The sequence below is a fragment of the Cervus elaphus genome, chromosome 13, assembly GCF_910594005.1.
Source record: "Cervus elaphus chromosome 13, mCerEla1.1, whole genome shotgun sequence".
Lineage (NCBI taxonomy): Eukaryota > Metazoa > Chordata > Mammalia > Artiodactyla > Cervidae > Cervus > Cervus elaphus.
In genome coordinates, this window is record NC_057827.1 from 11611498 (window position 1) to 11632599 (window position 21102).

A 21102-nucleotide genomic window follows, 5' to 3' on the forward strand; every position below is an offset into this window, starting at 1 on the left:
CAGATTTCCGTTCCTCTCTTTCTCCAGCACTTGACTCTGCTTTCCTTTGTATAGGCTGCATTCTTAGCCCAACTTTGCCTACATGGTGGCAGCAAGGTTGCCAGCAGCTTCAGGTTTCCCTTCTCAGCGCTCCCAGGATAAAAAAGAATGCATCTTGCTCAGGGCTGGTGCACTGGGAAGACCCAGAGGGATAGGGAGGGAGGCGGGAGTGGGGATCGGGATGGGGAACACATGTAAATCCATGCCTGATTCATGTCAATGTATGGCAAAAGCCACTACAATATTGTAAAGTAATTAGCCTCCAGCTAATAAAAAATAAATGAAAAAGAAAAAGAATGCATCTTTACCAAAATCTCACAGTTTGGGGATTTTTATTGGGCTGACTTGGGTTGTATGCCAAAGACAAGAACTAGTCCAAGGAAATGGCAACCCCCACCCCAGTATTCATGCTTGGAGAATCCTGTGGGCAGAGGAGCCTGGTGGGCTGAAGTCCATGGGCTTGTCAAAAGTCTGACATGACCTAGCAATTGAACATACACACGTGGTCTGATTGGTAAGACCTGACTTTGCTTCCATTGGATCCTGGGGCAGAGGCTGGCCTTGGCTAAATCACATGGACTGAGTGTGTAGGGGCATCCTCAAAAGAAAACAGGGCAAGGGAGAATGGATGCAGAGAAGGCACAACCATAAACTGGCAACCTCGGACAAGATGTACAAGAGCACGTCTCTGTACTCTGTCCCTTCAACGAAAAGAGATGATATTGATAACGATGCTGCTATCTTCCCAGCATCATTGATTGGCCCAATGAATGAATAAATTAATTGAAGTGAAAAACACCGCAATGCTATACATATAACTGCCACCCAATAAATTTAGCCGAACCTGACTATAGACTGGTCCTACCTGTTAGATCAAAGACTATTAGAGCCAGAGGGGACCTTGGAGATCATCTAGTTCAAACCACACCCCTATGCCCCCTATTTTCCAGATTCAGAGGAAACAACTAGTTTGATTTGAAACAGGCTGCCCCAGGTCAGACTGTTAATAGATAGCTGCTCCGAGACTCAGATCTAGGATTTTGGTTGCCAGTGCCAATGTCCTGGCATCTAGGATTTTAAATGACATTTAAAATCACCACATTCTGCTACCTTTCTGCATTATGGACTTTTTTTACTCAGATTAAAATAAAAGCAGTATCTTCTAATTACTGAGGTCTCATTGAGTGCCAGGCACCATGCTATTTTCCACATATAATTTCCCTTAGACATCACCAGGTGGCGCTAATGGTAAAGAACCTGAATGCCAGTGCAGGAGACTTAAAAGGCGTGGGTTCAGTCTCTGGATCCGGAAGATCCCCTGGAGGAGGGCATGGCAATCCACTCCAGTATTCTTGCTTAGAATCCCACAGACAGAGGAGCCTGATGGGCTACAGTCCATGGGGTCGCAAAGAGTCAGACACGACTGAAGTGAGTTAACACATGCACACACACACGCACACGCACACACACACACACACACACACTTCACTACTGTGCTATGAGGCAGGTAATGTTATTATCTCTGTCTACAGTCCAGAAAGATAAGGCCAAAATTTCTGGGTAAGTGATGGAGCAGGAAAGCCTTTCTGGGCAATGTGATTTCAGAACTAGCGTTCTTGAACCTCAACCCATGCTGCTTCCAGTAGGCTGAGTTCAAGTTCCTTGAAGAAATAGACAAGTGGTTGTCTGAGGAGGTCTTAAAAATAGCTGAGAAAAGTAGAGAAGCTAAAAGCAAAGGAGAAAAGGAACTATAAACCCATTTGAATGCAGAATTCCAAAGAAGAGCAAGGAGATAAGAAAGCCTTCCTCAGTGATCAGTGCAAAGAAATAGAGGAAAACAATAGAATGGGAAAGACTAGAGATCTCTTCAAGAAAATTAGAAACACCAAGGGAATATTTCATGCCAAGATGAGCACAATAAAGTACAGAAATGGTATGGACCTAACAGAAGCAGAAGATGTGAAGAAGAGGTGGCAAGAAAGAATACACAGAACTATACAAAAAAGATCTTCATGACACAGATAACTGTGATGGTGTGATCACTCACCTGGAGCCAGACACCCTGGAATGCAAAGTCTAGTGAGTCTTAGGAAGCATCACTATGAACAAAGCTAGTGATGGAATTCCAGTTGAACTATTTCAAATCCTAAAAGATGATGCTGTTAAGTGCTGCACCCAATATGCCAGCAAATTTGGAAAACTCAGCAGTGGCCACAGGACTGGAAAAGGTCAGTTTTCATTCCAATCCCAAAGAAAGGCAATGCCAAAGAATGCTCAAACTACTGCACAATTGTACTCATCTCACACGTTAGCAAAGCAATACTCAAAATTCTCCAAGTGAGGCTTCAAGAGTATGTGAACCGTGAACTTCCAGATGTTCAAGCTGGATTTAGAAAAGGCAGAGGAACCAGAGATCAAATTGCCAGCATCCATTGGATCATCGAAAAAGCTAGAGTTCCAAAAAAAATCTACTTCTGCTTTATTGACTGTGCCAAAGCCTTTGACTGTGTGGATCACAACAAACTGTGGAAAATTCTTCAAGAGATGGAAATACCAGACCACCTTACCTGCCTCCTGAGAAATCTGTATGCAGGTCAAGAAGCAACAGTTAGCACTGGACATGGAACAACAGACTGGTTCCAAATCGGGAAAGGCATACGTCAAGGCTGTATATTGTCACCTGCTTATTTAACTTACATGCAGAGTACATCATGCTAAATGCCGGGATGGATGAAGCACAAGCTGGAATCAAGATTGCTGGGAGAAATATCAATAACCTCAGATACACAGATGACACCACCCTTATGGCAGAAAGCGAAGAGGAACTAAAGAGCCTCTTGATGAAAGTGAAAGAGGAGAGTGAAAAAGTTGGTTTAAAACTCAACATTCAGAAAACTAAGATCATGGCATCCGGTCCCATCACTTCATGGCAAATAGATGGGGAAACAATGGAAACAGTGACAGACTTTATATTTTGGGGCTCCAAAATCACTGCAGATGGTGACTGCAGCCATGAAATTAAAAGACGCTTGCTTCTTGGAAGAAAAGTTATGACCAACCTAGACAGCATATTAAAAAGCAGAGACATTACTTTGCCGACAAAGATCCATCTAGTCAAAGCTATGGTTTTTCCAATAGTCATGTATGGATGTGAGAGTTGGATCATAAAGAAAGCTGAGCAACGATGAATGGGTGCTTTTGAACTGTCGTATTGGAGAAGTCTCTTGAGAGTCCCTTGGGCTGCAAGGAGATCCAGCCAGTCCATCCTAAAGGAGATCAGTCCTTGGTGTTCATTGGAAGGACTGATGCTGAAGCTGAAACTCCAATACTTGGCCACCTAATGCGAAGAACTGACTCATTTGAAAAGACCCTGATGCTGGGAAAGATTGAAGGTGGGCAGAGAAGGGGATGACAGAGGATAAGACGGTTGGATGGCATCACCAACTTGATGGATATGAGTTTGAGTAAGCTCCGGGAATTGGTGATGGACAGGGAATCCTGGCGTGCTGCAGTCCATGGCTTCGCAAAGAGTCAGACATGACTGAGCGACTGAACTGAACTGATCATGTCTTTTATAATATTGCATATGTTATTGGCACTAATAAATTTCTGGTAGGTTGATTATGTGCTTTTTAAAAAAAAAAAATAAGACAAAATTCTGTAAGTGCTCCTACAAAAATAGCATACCCTGGATTTTTTTTTTTTTGCCTTTATTTTTTATTTCTTTTTTTTTTTAATTTTTTAATTGAAGGATAATTACTTTACACAATTTTGTATTTTTCTGCCATACATCAACAAGAATCAGCCATAGGTACACCCATGTCCCCTCCCTCCCAGGCCTCCCTCCCATCTCCCTCCCCCTCCCACCCTTCAGCCTGTCACAGAGCCCCTGTTTGAGTTCCCTGATTGATGCAGCAAATGCACACCCTGGAGGATTTTCTCCATCAGGAAATCTATTCTGTTTTATAGACATAGGAACAGAATGAACTTCACATTTGACAGCTTTTTTTTTTTTTTTAGAGAGAGATTGAAGATACAATTCCATGTAATGAAGAATGTAAGACCAGGAGTATTGGGATATGAGTGGAGGGGTGTGTTGCTGTAGGGAAGAAGGTGAGGGTATGGGAAAGCGAAAAGTCCTGATACCCCTAATATCACCCTTTCCTCAGATGACTATGCCAGTGGAAGGACACTAGAACCCGCTGGGAGTTAGTTCTTGGTAGTAACTGGTTTTTAAACTCCATTTCTTTACCACATAGAAATAAGAGATTTAGCACATTAGCAGCCCCTTATCTCATTGGAATTATTTGTCAGTCTTGGTAGACATCATCACATGTGTATTATGTTAAAGCAACTTTAAAGTTATGATTATGGATGGGTGAGCAGAAGATTCAGAATTTTTAGTATTCCGTTAAGATTGGTGTCACAAAGCCAGGATTAACATTTATGAAAATTTTATTTCCTTCCCAGAATGCTGTAGTCTTTGTAAATTCCTTTTGTTTTTTATAATTATTTATAACATTTTATATCTGATATTGGTGAAGTTTCAGAGCTGTTCAGTTTCTGCTTATCCTGTTGATTTCCAAAAAAAACATTTGGGGGAAAAATGTTTGTCTTGAGTACTTCCAGTGATCGTTTCTTCCAGTGATGATGGTTTGCAGACTGCCCTGATACCTCTCTATGTGCCCCTGGAAGATATGTGAAGTCACCGCACTAGATTCCCTGGCCAGAATCAACTATATTCCTGTCCAACTGAAGTGAAAGAGAAACTGAGACTTCCTTTTTTTTTTTTTTTTTGTCCACAGGAATGTCACTACAAGCAAAACAACATGCAGAAAAAGCCAAAGAAATCCTCACCAGCTCCATTGTGCCTCCATACAATGACAATACAGATGTTTTCAAGTGTTCGGTTGAGCTGTTCCATACCTTGGGGCAAGCCTTACTCTCCCTTCAAAAGTATCCTTTTGCCTCTAGTCTTTACAGATAGAAATACCATTCATAACACTGGCATTTAACTTTTAAGGCCAAATCAGAAGTTGACAGGTGGCTCAGGAAGGGTGGTGGGCGGTATGAGGGCCAAGGGTGTCCGGGAGCTGGGGCCCCAGAATGCAGCACCAGATATAAAGTTTTCTGAACACAACTCAGGTTCAAGGAAGCGTCAAAGAATTTGACAAAGGCAGAGATACTCTCAAAGGAGATGCTCCAGTGTGGAAAGATCATAAAAGAAGAATGGATGGAAATTCAAGCACGGATCAAATTGTCATTTGCGCAGTAAGTTTCCAGTTTAGGACCTTCTGTATACGTGATTGCTGGAGGTTCTTTGCCAGAAGATGCTCTCTTCAGACAGGAGGAGCTTCTCCATGACATTGCCGTGACTTCTCCACAGCCATTTTCCAGTAGTAAAAGGGGGGAGACCACAGTCGTGTCAGAGCAGCCACGACCAAGGCTTATACCAAGCCACGTGGTGCTCGTCACTACGTGTGTGGCGCTCCCACACCCGCCCGGCTCCTAGAGTCCTGCTGTCATCCTCCTGGTTTCTGTTTCTTGCCTGTTCTCCCCGCCCCGCTCCTCACGCTCCTGTTCCCTCCCCTTCCCCTAGCCCCATTTTCCTTTCCTCCCCCACCACTCTAGTCTAAGCTGTTTCAGTGTGTTGATCTTATGATTAGGGCCTCAAAGGAGAAAGATCTCAGAGATATCTGAATCCATGAGAATGAGAAGATTGTTCCTTGTTCTCCCTAACCCCACCCCACACTCACCAAGTAAACCCCGGTGGAAGAGAGAAAATGCTTGGAGCCTGGGGAAGGAGCCTTGGGTAGGCAGCTCATCTATCCCTCTCCAAAGACCAACCCCAAGCCAATCCTCAGAGCAGTGGGGTGACAGGATTTGCACATTCTGAAAGGGTGTGTTTGTGGGAAGAAGAGGGCAGAGAAAGGTCTGTCCTCTAAGCACAGAATCACTAGCAGACCTACGTGGGGACGCTTAACCCAAGCTGGAAGTAACTGTAACTGAATAATCAGACTGCTTGATTCCCAAGAGACCTCAGGGACTCAGTGGACTCACTTTTTTTTTTTTTTTTTCCACTTATTTTTATTAGTTGGAGGCTAATTACTTTACAGTATTGTAGTGGTTTTTGCCATGTTGACATGAATCAGCCATGGATTTACATGTGTTCCCCATCCTGAACCCCCCTCCCACCTCCCTCCCCATCCCATCCCTCTGGGTGATCCCAGTGCTCCACCCCTGCACACTTGTCTCATGCATCCATCCTGGACTGGCGATCTGTTTCACACTTATATATATACATGTTTCAATGCTATTCTCTCAGATCATCCCACCCTCGCCTTCTCCCATAGAGTCCAAAATTCTGTTCTATACATCTGTGTCTCTTTTTCTGTCTTGCATATAGGGTTCAGTATACTAACGCATATATATGGAATTTAGAAAGATGGTAACAATAACCCTATATGGACTCACTTTTAAGAAGGAAAGGGCCCTGAAAGAGCACACCTACTGCTTGCATATAAATGGAAGCTGGAAGGACTAACTTTGACTTGTGCTTTTAAAGATATTTTTGTGATCATAAGTCTACTCTTGTTCATTTATTTGGGAGTGTTTTTGGATACAGAGGATTCATCAGTCCATGCGAACTTTTGGTATCCTTTTTTAAACTGAGTTTTTTCCTTCCATTATTCTCATTCTGCTCCTTATTCTGTGTCATACATATCTTAGATACCTTTTTTTTTTTTAAGATTTTTTTGATGTGGACCATTTTTAAAGTCTTTGTTGAATTTGTTACAATATTGGTTTCTGTTTTATGTTTTAGATTTTTGATCTGAAGGCATGTGGGATTTTAGGTCCCCTCCCAGGGATCAAACCCTCAACCCCTGCATTGGAAGGTGGCATATTAACCACTGGACCACCAGGGAAGTCCCTCATAAATACCTCTTAAACGATGACCTATGTCTTTAAATCTTTGTCTCTGAATAATAAGTAGTATTGTTTTCTGCATTTATACATTTTAGGTCTGTGTACACTTGTCGCGTGTGTTTCACTGTTTCTCGCTTTTATCCCCTGGCGCTGCTTTCAGCTCTTGCCTGTTCAGGGCTGCGGCCTGCCTGCCGTGCCCCACAGGGTGCGCCTGCTCTCCTCTGCGTGTGCGTCCTGCTAGCCGTGGTATTCAGCTCGTCCCCAGCTCCCGCAGTGGTGCTGCCGTGAATATCCTTGTGCCGCTCCCCTTAGGCGTCTCAGGGAGGCTTTCCTGAGGTTTATGCTCCAGGGATAGGATTGCGTGGTCGCAGGGAACACTCGTACTTCAGTCACCACACTCGCCAATTGCTGCACCCATCTGCACTCCCACCTGCAGGGCACACGGGCTCCTGTTTTCTCATATCCCCGACAATCTTTGGCATAGTTGGTCTTTCTAACCTTTGTCACCTTGATGCATGTAAAAGTGAAAGTCACTCAGTCATGTCCAACTCTTTGCAACCCCATGGACTATACAGTCCATGGAATTCTCCAGGCCAGAATACTGGAATGGGTAGCCTTTCCCTTCTCCAGGGGATCTTCCCAACCCAGGAATTAAACCCAGGTCTCCCACATTGCAGGCAGATTCTTTACCAGCACTTGTTAATTCTATTTATATATCTCTTATTAGTGAGTTTGAGTACCTCTTCACATACAGTTTAGCCATTTGGGTTCCCCTCCTATGTACAGCCAGTTAGCATTCTTTCTGGTTTTTCTTTTGGGACTTCATGTACTTTTTTATTGATAACTGAGATTTTCTTGTGTATTATAAATTAGTAATACTACAAACATTTTCTTGTATCTATTGCTCATTTATTAATTTTGTCTATGATGTTCTTTATGGTGTGAAACTTAAGTTTTCTAGAGTCAAATCCATTAATTTTTAACCTGATTTATGCTTGAAGGTTTATTTAGAAAATCTTTCCCACCAAAATATCAAAGATATTCTCCAAAATGTCTCTGTAAGTCTTGCTTTAATCTATCCCACATGTTTTAACATGGAACACTATCTCTCACATCAAGTCTTAATAAGTCCATAACTTAAGCCTATATATAATTAGTCTTTAATCCAAGGATTATTAAAATGATGTGTGTTCTAATTTGCAGATATATGGGTTTTTTCCCAAGATATTCTGGTGTTATTGATTTCTAATTTTAATGCATTGTGGGCAGAAACATATTTGTGTAGGATCAAGTCTTTGAAATTTACTGAAGCTTCTTTGTGACCTAGTCCATAGTCAATTTTGGTGAATGTTCCAAGTGTGCTGCAAAGGGAAGCTGTATTCTGTACTTGTTGTGTTTAAGGTTCTAATAACTCCATAGTATGGTAAGTTTATTAATTCTGTTACTCAAATTTATGTTTTTTTATTTTTTGCCCATTTGATACATTAGTTCTTAAGGTAAGTGTTGTTAAATTTTGAACTATAATTATTGATCCATCTATAGCTTTCCATGGTTCTGCCAGTCATTGTTTTATATATTCTAATATATTCTGTTGGGTGGGAGGAGAGTTAAACACCCTATCTTCTTAATCTGTTATTTTATTTGTCAGTATATATCACTCTTCTTTGTTCCCTATCTATTTTGGCTGATATTAACATTGACAGTCTAGCTTTCAGGTATCAATTTTCCTATATTATCTTTTTCTCTCTCTTAATTTTCAGTCTTCATATTTTTTGTTTAATTATTGATATATTTGAGTTTTTTAATTTCCTTTTGCCTACCAGTTTTATGTTCCTTTCTTTCTCCTTTCTTGCCTTCTTTAGTTTAGTCAAATATTTTTGTCATTCCACTTCCCTATCTATTAACTGGTGAGTTATACATTATATTATTTTTTTCTTCTAGTGATTACCATAGAATTTTTTGCTTGTATCCCTGGTATATTACACTCTAATATAATTAGTCAATTAAATACTTTCTAGATAATATAAGAAACTTCAATTCAGTTCAGTCGCTCAGTCGTGTCCAACCCCATGGATTGCATCATGTCAGGCTTCCCGTCCATCACCAAATCCCAGAGCTTGCTCAAACTCAAGTCCATTGAGTTGGTGATGCCATCCAACCAGCTCATCCTCTGTTGTCCCCTTCTCTTCCTGCCTTCAATCTTTCATAGCATCAGGGTCTTTTCTAATGAGTTGGCTCTGATCACATCAGGTGGCCGAAGTATTGGAGCTTCATCTTCAGCATCAGTCCTTTCAATGAATATTCAGGACTGATTTCCTTTAGGATGGACTGGTTGGATCTCCTTGCAGTCCGAGGCACTCTCAAGAGTCTTCTCCAACACTACAGCTCGAAAGCATCAATTGTTTGGCCCTCAGCTTTCTTTATAGTCCAACCCTCACATCCATACCTGACTATTGGAAAAATCATAACTTTGACTATACAAACCTTTGTCAGTAAAGTAATGTCTCTGCTTTTTAATATGCTTTCTAGGTTGGTCATAGTTTTTCTTCCAAGGAGCAAGCTTCTTTTAATTTAATGGCTGCAATCACCATCTGCAGTGATTTTGGAGCCTGAGAAAATAAAGTCTGTCACTGTTTCCATTGCTTCCCCATCTACTTGCCGTGAATGGTATGGGACCCATTCATGTGAGTGATGGGACTGGATGCCATGATCTTCGTTTTTTGAATGTTGAGTTTTAAGCCAACTTTTTCACTCTCCTCTTTCACTTTCATCAAGAGGCTCTTTAGTTTCTCTTCACTTTCTGCCATAAGGGTGGTGTCATCTGTGTATCTGAGGTTATTGATATTTCTCCTGGCAATCTTGATTCCAGCTTGTGCTTCATCCAGTCCAGCATTTAGCATGATGTACTTTGAATATAAGTTAAATAAGCAGGTGACAATATACAGCCTTGACTTACTTCTTTCCCTATTTGGAACCAGTCTGTTGTTCCATGTCCAGTTCTAACTGTTGCTTCTTGACCAGCATGCAGATTTCTCAGGAGGCAGGTAAGTTGGTCTGATATTCCCATCTCTTGAAGAATTTTCCACAGTTTGTTGTGGTCCACACAGTCAAAGGCTTTAGCGTGGTCAGTGAAGGAGAAGTAAATGTTTTTCTGGAATTCTCTTGCTTTTTCTATGATCCAGTGGATGCTGGCAATTTGATCTCTGGTTCCTCTGCCTCTTCTAAATCCTGCTTGAATATCTGGAAGTTCTCGGTTCACATACTGTTGAAGCCTGGCTTGGAGAATTTTGAGCATCACTTTGCTAGCGTGTGAGATGAGTGCAATTGTGTGGTAATTTGAGCGTTCTTAAGTAAGGAACTTAAGTATGTTAATTCTCTCTTCCCTTCTGTGTGTGCTTAGTCGCTCAGTCGTATCCAGCTCTTTGCGATCCCAAGGACCGTTGCGCACAAGGCACCTCTGTCCATGGGGATTCTCCAGGCCAGAATACTGGAGTCAGTTGCCATGCCCTCCTCCAGGGCATCTTCCCAGCCTAAGGGTCAAACCCAGGTCTTCCGAGTTGCATGTGGATTCTTTACCATCTGAGCCACCAGGGAAGTCCGTCTTCCCTTCTGCTTGATGCTGTATTATTCTGTACTTAAATCAGCATATCTTTCATACCATAGACAAGAACAAAGAGAAAGAAGTTATTTTGTAATATTTATAATTGACAAAGGGCTTATAACTAGAATCTGTACAAAACTCCTATATGGCAATAAAACAAAGACAAATAACTGAATAGAAATGTGGGCAAGACACTTTTTTTTTGCTGCGCCATGCAGCTTGTGGGATCTTAGTTCCCCGTCCAGGTATTGAACTACGGCAGTGAAGGTGCCAAGTCCTAACCATTACTCCCGGGCAATAGACTTTCCACAAAAAAGGATACCCACATAGCTATTAAACGTATTAAACCTATTACATAACATTCCTCTCATTAGTCACCAGGGAAATAAAAATTAAACTCACAGGATACCACTACATTTCCACTAATATTGCTAAAAATTTTAAAAGACCCATAACATCGTGTTGGCAAGTATACCATGCTCTCGTGTGTTTCTCATATGTGGTTGTTTAGAGTGTATTTGGTATAGCTACTTTAGAAAACTGTTAGCTTTATTACTACATTTTTTAATCATTTATTTTTAATTGAAGGATAATTGCCTTCCAGTATTGTGTTGGTTTCTGCCGTACACCAACAGGAACCAGCTGTAGGTATACATACGCCCCCTCCCTCTTGCACCTGTTTCCTTGCCCACCGCTCTAGGCTGTTACCAAGCTCAGTTTGAGTTCCCTGAGCCTCACAGCAGATTCCCATTGGCTAGCTATTTTGCATAAGGTAATACATGTTTCCATGTTACTCTGCCCATACTTAATACTCTCTGACCCAGCAGTATCACTTCCAAACGTACACCCAACAGAAATGCAGACGTATGTTCACCAAAAGACATAGCCAAGAATGTCCAAAGTGGCACTATTTGTAATAGCCAAGAATTAGGAACAATTCAGATGTTCCTCAGCAGTAGAGTAGATAAGACTGTGATCTGTTCATAGAAAGAAAATGATCAGACTACTCCTATGCTTAATATGATGGGTGACTCCCACAAACATGATATTTATGAAATAAGCAAGACTGAAATGAATTCATACTGTATGATTCCATTTACCTAACAGGAGGAAGAGAGTAGTAACTGGGAGGGCTACCAGTCCAGAATTTCTTCCTGCCCAGAAAGAGGTGTTCTGTCTTACATTGTAAAACAGGAAATATACAGATATGAGGACCAAGATCTGATATTTGTTGAGACCTGACTAATGTTATTCGTAATTAATGTGAAGCACTTGCTACAGAATTGAGTAAATTATCCTCTGACAAAATCCACTGCCTCTTGAACCCTTTCCAGTTAAACCGGCAGTACCAAACCTTGTCAGCAGATGGCAGGCCTTGTACACGTATGTGCTGAATACCTGAGGAGACCTAATGTTCCAAGATGTCCTCCGAAGTTACTGTATTTAAGGGGAGTTGTTTTAAACTTCGCTGCTTCTTTTTGTCCTTCACTGTAACATATTCGTTGGAACATACATCTTTAAACTGCGTGGTTTTCATGCACTTTCTTTCTCCACTGAAGCGTGACTGTTTTGTCCAAACTGATTTGCTTTAGAAAGTAACAGGCTTTGGTTTTGGACGTTTCTACAGTTACGCTCACAACCACAAGGGCTTTTTCTTTTGCCCTGTCTTGGAAGTGGATAATTTCTTAGGCAGCTCTCGCGGGATTTGTGTTTCTCCTAAAAGGGCATCTTTCAGTGCCTCCTCGTCCTCCTCCTGCCTCGCCTTTTATGGTGCCCATCAGGCCAGGCCAGCTCCCCTCTCCTTGAGCTGACAGATGAGGGCTGCGGAGTGGCTCACGCTCCGTGCCTTCCATCCCTAACTGTGGCCTGAAGCATCACCCCTCCCACCTGCGCTTCTCTGCCCCAGCACTGCTTCATTCAGTAATGATTTCTCAGCCCTGGGGAGTGAGTCCAAACCTTGCGTTCCTGTGTGCACAGCTGTTTTTTCAAATGGGGCCAAGATAGTCACTAGGAAAAGCAAGCAAAGTTTTTCTAGTGTTAAGTATCATTTTCTATCCTGATTACTGATAGATTCCCCAGATACAGATAATGTCTTTATAAAAGCAGGGATATACGATTTTCACGCATGTGTACATACACACACACATCCCTTGTGAAATAATCTTCCTACATGGCATGATAATGATGGCCTGTTGAGACTGCCACTCAGGACCTCAGGGCCTGTCCCTAGCTTTCTCTGCGACTGCGTGATGGGTCGAGTTCGGGGTCCTCCACAGCTTGCCCAGAGAGCACTTGGCCCGGCCTTGCCTGCTGTGCCGAGCTAGCTCTCTAGCATGCCTGTGATAAGTAGACACTCAGAGCATCAGCAGGACACTCCCTGGTGTCTCTGAGGAGCGTGACATGGTCTGTTCGACAGCGTGGCCTTAGAGGCAGGTGGCCCTGTGTTCACGTTAGCGTCCTTCCAGCCCTCCCAGCTGGAGGACCCCAAACAATCCCGCCCTCGCCTTTTCTGTTGCAATGGGACCAATCAGCCTCCCAGGGGCATTCTGTGGTGGTAAAATGGACCCTACATTAAAGCATCTGAGTACATCCTAAGCCTAAAAAAAAGGTCTGTTTTGTTGTTGCTCTCTGAGCTTTTGCCTTTGTGCCATTTCATTCTGGAAATGATTTATTTTAAAGCATGTAGTACCTACATCACAGAGTAAGATACTGTACTTCAAGACTGCCCCTGGCTTGCAATATTCTTTCCTGTACTTTTTCCTATGACTTGAGAGGGCTGTTTTGTTTTGTCTTTGCTCTTATGAAGTGCCTAAGCTATACATATGTATATATGTGTGTGTATATGCTTTAAGCTCAGGTTTGTTTTCTTTGTCTTTCTTTCCCTAGATTTATTATAGCCACAGGATTTCCAAAGTGATTCTAACACAAGTTTTCCAAAGAGGCAAGAACGTGGGGGCGGGTTTTCCCTTAGCCAGTACTTCCTGAGGGGGGTGGGAGGTAATGGAGAAAGCAGTGGCGAGTAGGGGAGTGTGGTCGTGTCTGCCTCCATTCACCTCATTAGGATGATGGAGTTCTACTTAGTTCTACATGCTTCCCTGCAAAGCATTCCCGGGGCTTTTGTTGTGAATGTCTGATGTTTCAGTAATAGCCTTTGCTTCTACTGTCATCCTCCCTAAATGAGTCCAGTCAATAACCTCCAAATCTAGCATTGCTTCTTCTGCTCAGCTTCTGTTATTTAGTCCTTGCCATCGCCTGGAGGTCTGTGGTGTCTTAGTCACACCTCTGAAGGTGTGGTTCTTTAAAGGATCGCTTTCTCGGCGCTTATCCTTTGGACATCAAGGCTCTGACAAACGCTCCTGTGCTCCGCACTGCCCCTCCCTTCCCCGCTCCCAGGAAACACCCCACCTCTCCCCAGAGGAGAGGTTTGTCCTGTCAGATCCTCCCATGCAGTGCTCTGTATCCGGAATGCTTTATGCTTAACAAAGAAGGAAATAACTTGGTTTTTCCTGTTATTCTTCGTCACCCATATTCCCATGATTGAAGAAGATTTTAGATTATTTTTTTTAATTTGGAAAAGCAGAAAACCACATGGCACAGATTCCTTTTTTTAACTGGAATATATTGCTTTACATCGCTGTTAGTTTCTGCTGTAGAGCAAAGTGAGTCAGCCATATGCTCACATGTATCCCGTCATCTTTGGGTCTCCTTCCCATTGAGAGCGCCGCAGAGCACCGAGTTCTCTGTGCTATAGAGCAGTTTCTCATCACTCAGCTATTTTATACATAGTCGTGTACATGTATCAATCCCAGTCTCCCAGTTCATCCCAGCCTGCTTTTCACCTCACCTGGTGTCCATATGATCGTTCTCTGTCTCTGTCTCTCTATTTCTGCTTTACAGACAGGTTCATATGTACCATTTCTCTGGATTGCACATATATGCATTAATATACAGTATTTCTTCTCTTTCTAACACTACACTGTCTATGATGGCCTCTAGGTCCAGCCATGTCTCTGTAACTGACACAATTTCACTCTGGTTTATGGCTGAGTGATTTTCATTGTATATGTGTACCACATCTTTTTTATCCCCTGCTCTGTTGATGGACGTTTAGGTTGCTTCCCTGTCCCGGCTATTATAAATAATGGTGCAACAAACATTGGGCTGCATGTATCTGTTTGAATTACATTTTTATCTGGGCATGTGCCCAGGAATGAGATTGCTGGGTCGTATGGTAGTTCTATTTTTAGTTTTCTGAGGAATCTTCATACTGTTCTCCATAGTGGTTCTATTAACTTACATTCCCATCCCTTTTCTCCACACCCTCTCCAGCATTTATTGTTTGTAGATTTTTTGATGATAGCCATTCTTTCTGGTGTGAGGTGATACCTTATTGTAGTTTTGATTTGCATTTCTCTAATAATTAGTGATGTTGAGCATTTCATGTGTTTGTTGGCCATCCATATGTCTTCTGTGGAGAAATGTCTATTAGTTCTTCTGCTCATTTTTTTACTGTGTTGTTGTGTGTCTTTTTGTTATTGAGCTGTGTAAGTTGTTTATTTATTTTGGAGATTAATTCATTGCCAGTTGCTTCATTTGCAAATATTTTCTCCCATTCTGAGGGTTGTCTTTTTGTTTTGTTTATGGTTTCCTTTACTTACAAAAACTTTTAAGTTTAATTAGGCCCCATTTGTTTATTTTTGTTTTTAGTTTCATTACTCTAGAAGGTGTATCAAAAGAGATCTTGCTGTGATTTATGTCAAAAAGTTCTGCCTATGTTTCTCTCTAAGACTTTAATTGTCCCACCTTACATTTAAGTCTTTAATCCATTTTGAGTTTACTTTTGTGTGATATTAGGGAATGTTCTGAATTTCATTCTTTTACATGTAGCTGTCCAGTTATCCTAGCACAACTTATTGAAGAAACTGTCTTTTCTCCATTGTATATTCTTGCCTCTTATGTCATAGATTAGGTTACCATCAGTGTGCAGGTTTATATCTGAGCTTGCTATCCTGTTCCACTGATCTATGTTCCTGTTTTTGTGCCAACACCACACTGTTTTGATGCCTGTAGATTTGTAGTATAGTCTGAAGTCAGGGAGCCTGATTCCTCCAGCTCCATTTTTCTTTCTCAAGATTGTTTTTACCATTTGGGGTCTCTTGTGTTTCCATTAAAAATTGTAAAAGTTTTTTGTTCTAATTCTGTGAAAAGTGCCATTGGTAATTTGATAGGGATTTCACTGAATCTGTAGATTCTTTGGGTAGTATAGTCATTTTCATGACATTGATTCTTTCAATCCAAGGACATGGTATACCTCTCCTTCTGTTTGTGTCATCTTTGATTTATTTCATCTGTATCTTATAGTTTTCTGAGTGCAGATCATTTATCTCCTTAAGTAGGTTTATACCTATGTATTTTATTCTTTGCTGTGATGGTAACTGCAATTGTTTTTTCTTAATTTTTCTTTCTGACATTTTGTTGTTAGTATATAGAAATGCAAGAGATTTCTGTATATTTGTGTCCTGGAACCCTACTAAATTCTTTGATTAGCTCTACTAGTTTTCTGGTGGCATGTTTAGGTTCTGTGTATTGTATCATGTCATCTACAAACAATGACAGGTTTATTTTTCTTTTCCAATTTGCATTACTTTTATTTCTTTCTCTGATTGTCAAGGCTAGGACTTTGAAAGCTATGCTGAATAATCGTGGTGAGAATGGGAACCCTTGTCTTGTTTCTGATCTTAGAGGAAGTGCTTTCAGCTTTTCAGTATTGAGAATAATATTTGTTGTGGGTTTGTCATATATGATCTTTGTTATGTTGAAGTAGGTTCCCTCCATGCCCACTTTCTGGAGCGTTTTTTATCATAAATGGGTGTTGAATTTTGTCAAAAGCTTTATCTGCATCTATTGAGAGTATCATATAATTATTATTCTTCAATTTGTTAATATTATGTATCACATTGATTGATTTACATATATTGAAGAATCCTTGCATCCCTGTGATAAATATCACTTGATCATGGTGTATGATCCTTTTAATATGTTGTTGGATTCTATTTGCTACTATTTTGTTGAGGATTTTTGTGTCTATGTTCATAGGTGATATTGGCCTGTAATTTTTTGGGTGTGGTATCTTAGTCTGGTTTTTGTGCCGGGGGATGGTGGCCTCATAGAATGACTTCAGGGCGTTCCTCCCTCTGCAATTTTTTGGAAGAGTTTAAGAAGGATGGATGTTAGCTCTTCTCTAAATGTTTGATAGAATTTGCCTGTGAAGGCATCTGTTCCTGGACTTTTGCTTGTTGGAAGATTTTTCATCATAGTTTCAATTTCATCACTTGTGATTGGTCTGTTCATATTTTCTGTTTCTTCTTGGTTCAGTTTTGGAAGGTTGTGCTTTTCTGACAGTTTGTCCGTTTCTTCAGGCTTTCCACTTATTGGCGTGTGTTTACTTACAGTCATCTCTTGTGATCCTTTCTGTTTCTGTGGTGTCAGTTGTCCCTTATTTTTTATTTCTAATTTACTGATGTAAGTCCTCTCCCTTTTTTCTTGATAAGTCTGGGTAAAGTTTTATCAAGTTCATTCATCTTCTCAAACAGCCAGCTTTTTGTTTCACTAATCTGTGTTTCCTTTGTTTCTGTTTCATTTATTTCTGCTCTGATCTTTATGATTTCTTTCCTCCTACTAACTTTGGGTTTTTTTCTTCTTTCTCTAGTTGCTTTAGGTATAAGATTAGATTGTTTATTAGAGATTTTTCTTGTTTCTTGAGGTGAGATTGTTTGCTAACTTCCTTCTTAGAACTGTTTTTAAAGTAATCTTGAGAAAGAAGAATGGAACTGGAGGAATCAACCTGCCTGACTTCAGACTATACTACAAAGCCACAGTCATCAAGACAGTATGGTACTGGCACAAAGACAGAAATATAGATCAATGGAACAGAATAGAAAGCCCAGAGATAAATCCACGAACCTATGGACACCTTATCTTTGACAAAGGAGGCAAGGATATACAATGGAAAAAAGACAACCTCTTTAACAAGTGGTGCTGGGAAAACTGGTCAACCACTTGTAAAAGAATGAAACTAGAACACTTTCTAACACCATACACAAAAATAAACTCAAAATGGATTAAAGATCTAAATGTAAGACCAGAAACTATAAAACTCCTAGAGGAGAACATAGGCAAAACACTCTCCGACATAAATCACAGCAAGATCCTCTATGACCCACCTCCCAGAATATTGGAAATAAAAGCAAAACTAAACAAATGGGACCTAATGAAACTTAAAAGCTTTTGCACTACAAAGGAAACTATAAGTAAGGTGAAAAGACAGCCCTCAGATTGGGAGAAAATAATAGCAAATGAAGAAACAGACAAAGGATTAATCTCAAAAATATACAAGCAACTCCTACAGCTCAATTCCAGAAAAATAAATGACCCAATCAAAAAATGGGCCAAAGAACTAAACAGACATTTCTCCAAAGAAGACATACAGATGGCTAACAAACACGTGAAAAGATGCTCAACATCACTCATTATTAGAGAAATGCAAATCAAAACCACAATGAGGTACCATTACACACCAGTCAGGATGGCTGCTATCCAAAAGTCTACAAGCAATAAATGCTGGAGAGGGTGTGGAGAAAAGGGAACCCTCTTACACTGTTGGTGGGAATGCAAACTAGTACAGCCGCTATGGAAAACAGTGTGGAAATTTCTTAAAAAACTGGAAATAGAACTGCCATATGACCCAGCAATACCACTTCTGGGCATACACACTGAGGAAACCAGATCTGAAAGAGACACGTGCACCCCAATGTTCATCGCAGCACTGTTTATAATAGCCAGGACATGGAAGCAACCTAGATGCCCATCAGCAGATGAATGGATAAGGAAGCTGTGGTACATATACACCGTGGAATATTACTCAGCCGTCAAAAAGAATTCATTTGAACCAGTCCTAATGAGATGGATGAAACTGGAGCCCCTTATACAGAGTGAAGTAAGCCAGAAAGATAAAGAACATTACAGCATACTAACACATATATATGGAATTTAGAAAGATGGTAACGATAACCCTATATGCAAAACAGAAAAAGAGACACAGAAATACAAAACAGACTTTTGAGCTCTGTGGGAGAATGTGAGGGTGGGATATTTCAAAAGAACAGCATGTATACTATCTATGGTGAAACAGATCACCAGCCCAGGTGGGATGCATGAGACAAGTGCTGGGGCCTGGTGCACTGGGAAGACCCAGAGGGAGCGGGTGGAGAGGGAGGTGGGAGGGGGGATCGGGATGGGGAATACGTGTAAATCTATGGCTGATTCATATCAATGTATGACAAAACCCACTGAAATGTTGTGAAGTAATTAGCCTCCAACTAATAAAAAAAAAAGAAAATAAAAAATTTAAAAAAAAAAAAAAAAAAAAAACTGTTTTTGCTGCATCCCATAGGTTTTTGGGTCATTGTGGTTTTGTTGTCATTTGTTTCTAGTTTTTTTTAAATTAATTTCATCTTTGATTTCTTCAGTGATCACTTGGTTATTGAGTAGCATGTTGTTTAGCCTTCATATATTTGTGTTTTTTTAGTTTTTTTCCTATAATTGATTTCTAGCTGCAGTGTCATCAAAAAAGATGCTTAATACAATTTCAGTTTTCTTAAATTTACTGAGGCTTGATTTGTGACCTAAGATGTGATCTGTTCTGGAGAATGTTCCATGTGTACTTGAGATGAAAGTGTATTCTGCTGCTTTCAGGTGGAATGTCCTATAAATATCAATTAAGCCCATCTAGTCTAATGTGTCATTTAAGATCTGTATTTCCTTATTAATTTTCTGTCTGGATGAATTATCCACTGGAATAAGTGGAGTGTTAAAGTCCCTCACTATTATTGTGTTACTGTTGATTTCTGCTTTTATGGCTGTTATCATTTGCCTTATGTATTGAGGTGCTCCTATTTGGGGGCAAAAATGTTTACAATTGTTATATCTCCTTTTTGAATTGATCCCTTGATTTTTGCGTAGCATCCTTCCTTGTCTCTTGTAATAGTCTTTATTTTGAAGTCTATTTTGTCTGAGTACTGCTACTCCAGCTTTCTTTTGATTTCCATTTGCTTGGAATATTTTTTTCCATCCCCTCACTTTCAGTCTGTATATGTCCCTAGGTCTGAAGTGAGTTTCTTGTAGATACCATGTATACGGGTCTTTTTATTTATTCAGCCAGTTTGTATCTTTTGGTTGTAGCATTAATTCACTTACATTTAAGCTAATTATCAATATGTATGTTCCTATTACCATTTTGTTAATTGTTTTGGGTTTGTTATTGTAGATTCTCTTCTTTTCTTGTGTTTCTCACCTAGAGAATTTCCTTTATCATTTGTTGTAAAGCTGGTTTGTGGTACTGAATTCTCTTAGACTTTGCTTAAAGCTTTTGATTTCTCTGTCAAATCTTAATGAGGTAGTTTCTGGTAGAGTAATCTTGGTTGTAGGTGTTTCCCTTTCACCACTTTAAATATATCCTGCCATTCCCTTCTGACTTGCAGAGTTTCTGCTGAAAAATCAGCTGATAACCTTGTAGGGATTTGCTTGTATGTTACTTGTTGCTTTTTAATATTCTTTTGTTTGTTTAAAATTTTTGTTTGATTAATATATGTCTTGGTGTGTTTCTCCTTGGGTTTACCTGTATGGGACTCTCTGCACTTCCTGGACGTGGGTGACTATTTCATTTTCTATGTTAGGGAAGTTTTCCACTATAATCTCTTCAAATATTTTCTCAGTCCCTTTTCCTTTCTCTTCTTCTAGAACCTCTATAATTTGAATGTTGGTGCTTTTAATGTTGTTCTGAAGGTCTCTAAGGTGTTCTCATTTCTTTTCATTCTTTATTCTGGTCCATGGCAGTTATTTCTGCCATTCAGTCTTCCAGCTCACTCTCTGTTCTTCTGCCTCAGATGCTCTGCTGTTAATTTTTTCCAGTGTATTTTTTCATCTCTGTTATCATGCCGTTCATCACTGATTATTTGTTCTTCAGGTTTTTCTAGGTTCTTGTTAAACATTTCCTGTGTCTTCTCAATATGTGCCTCCGTTCTGTTTACAAGAACTTGGGTCATCTTTACTATCATTGCCTTGAATTCATTTTCAGGTAGATTACCTATTTTATCTTTATTTACTTGGTCGTGTGGTTTTTTTTAACCTTGCTTCTTCATCTGAAAAATACTTCTCTGTCATCTCATTTTGTCTAACTTACTATGTTTATGGTCTCCTTTCCACAGCTTGCAGAGCCATAGGTCCTCTTGCTTCTGCTGTCTATGCCCTGGTGGATGAGGTTGGTCCAGGGACTTGTGTCGTCTTCTTGGTGGGAGGGACTGGTGCCTGTGCTCTGGTGTGTGAAGCTGAGACTTTTCCCGCTGATGATCAGGGCCACATTACGTGGTGTTTTGGGGTGTCTGCAAGCTAAGTGTGACTTAGGCAGCATGTCTGATGATGGGTAGGTCTGTGATCTCATCTTGCTGGTTGTTTGGCATGAGGTCTCCAGGACTGGA

General features: G+C 40.5%; 1 protein-coding gene across 8 annotated transcripts in view; it reads left to right on the forward strand.

Moving 5' to 3' along the window:
- Positions 1 to 21102, forward strand: part of TTC23 (tetratricopeptide repeat domain 23) — a 143911-nt gene that overhangs the window by 52404 nt on the left and 70405 nt on the right. For all 8 annotated transcript variants that reach the window (XM_043922537.1, XM_043922530.1, XM_043922532.1 and 5 more), the window contains 2 exons: positions 4845 to 4995; positions 5185 to 5310. In XM_043922537.1, the coding sequence (XP_043778472.1) occupies positions 4845 to 4995; positions 5185 to 5310 (277 nt within the window). The remainder of the gene's footprint in view (positions 1 to 4844; positions 4996 to 5184; positions 5311 to 21102) is intronic.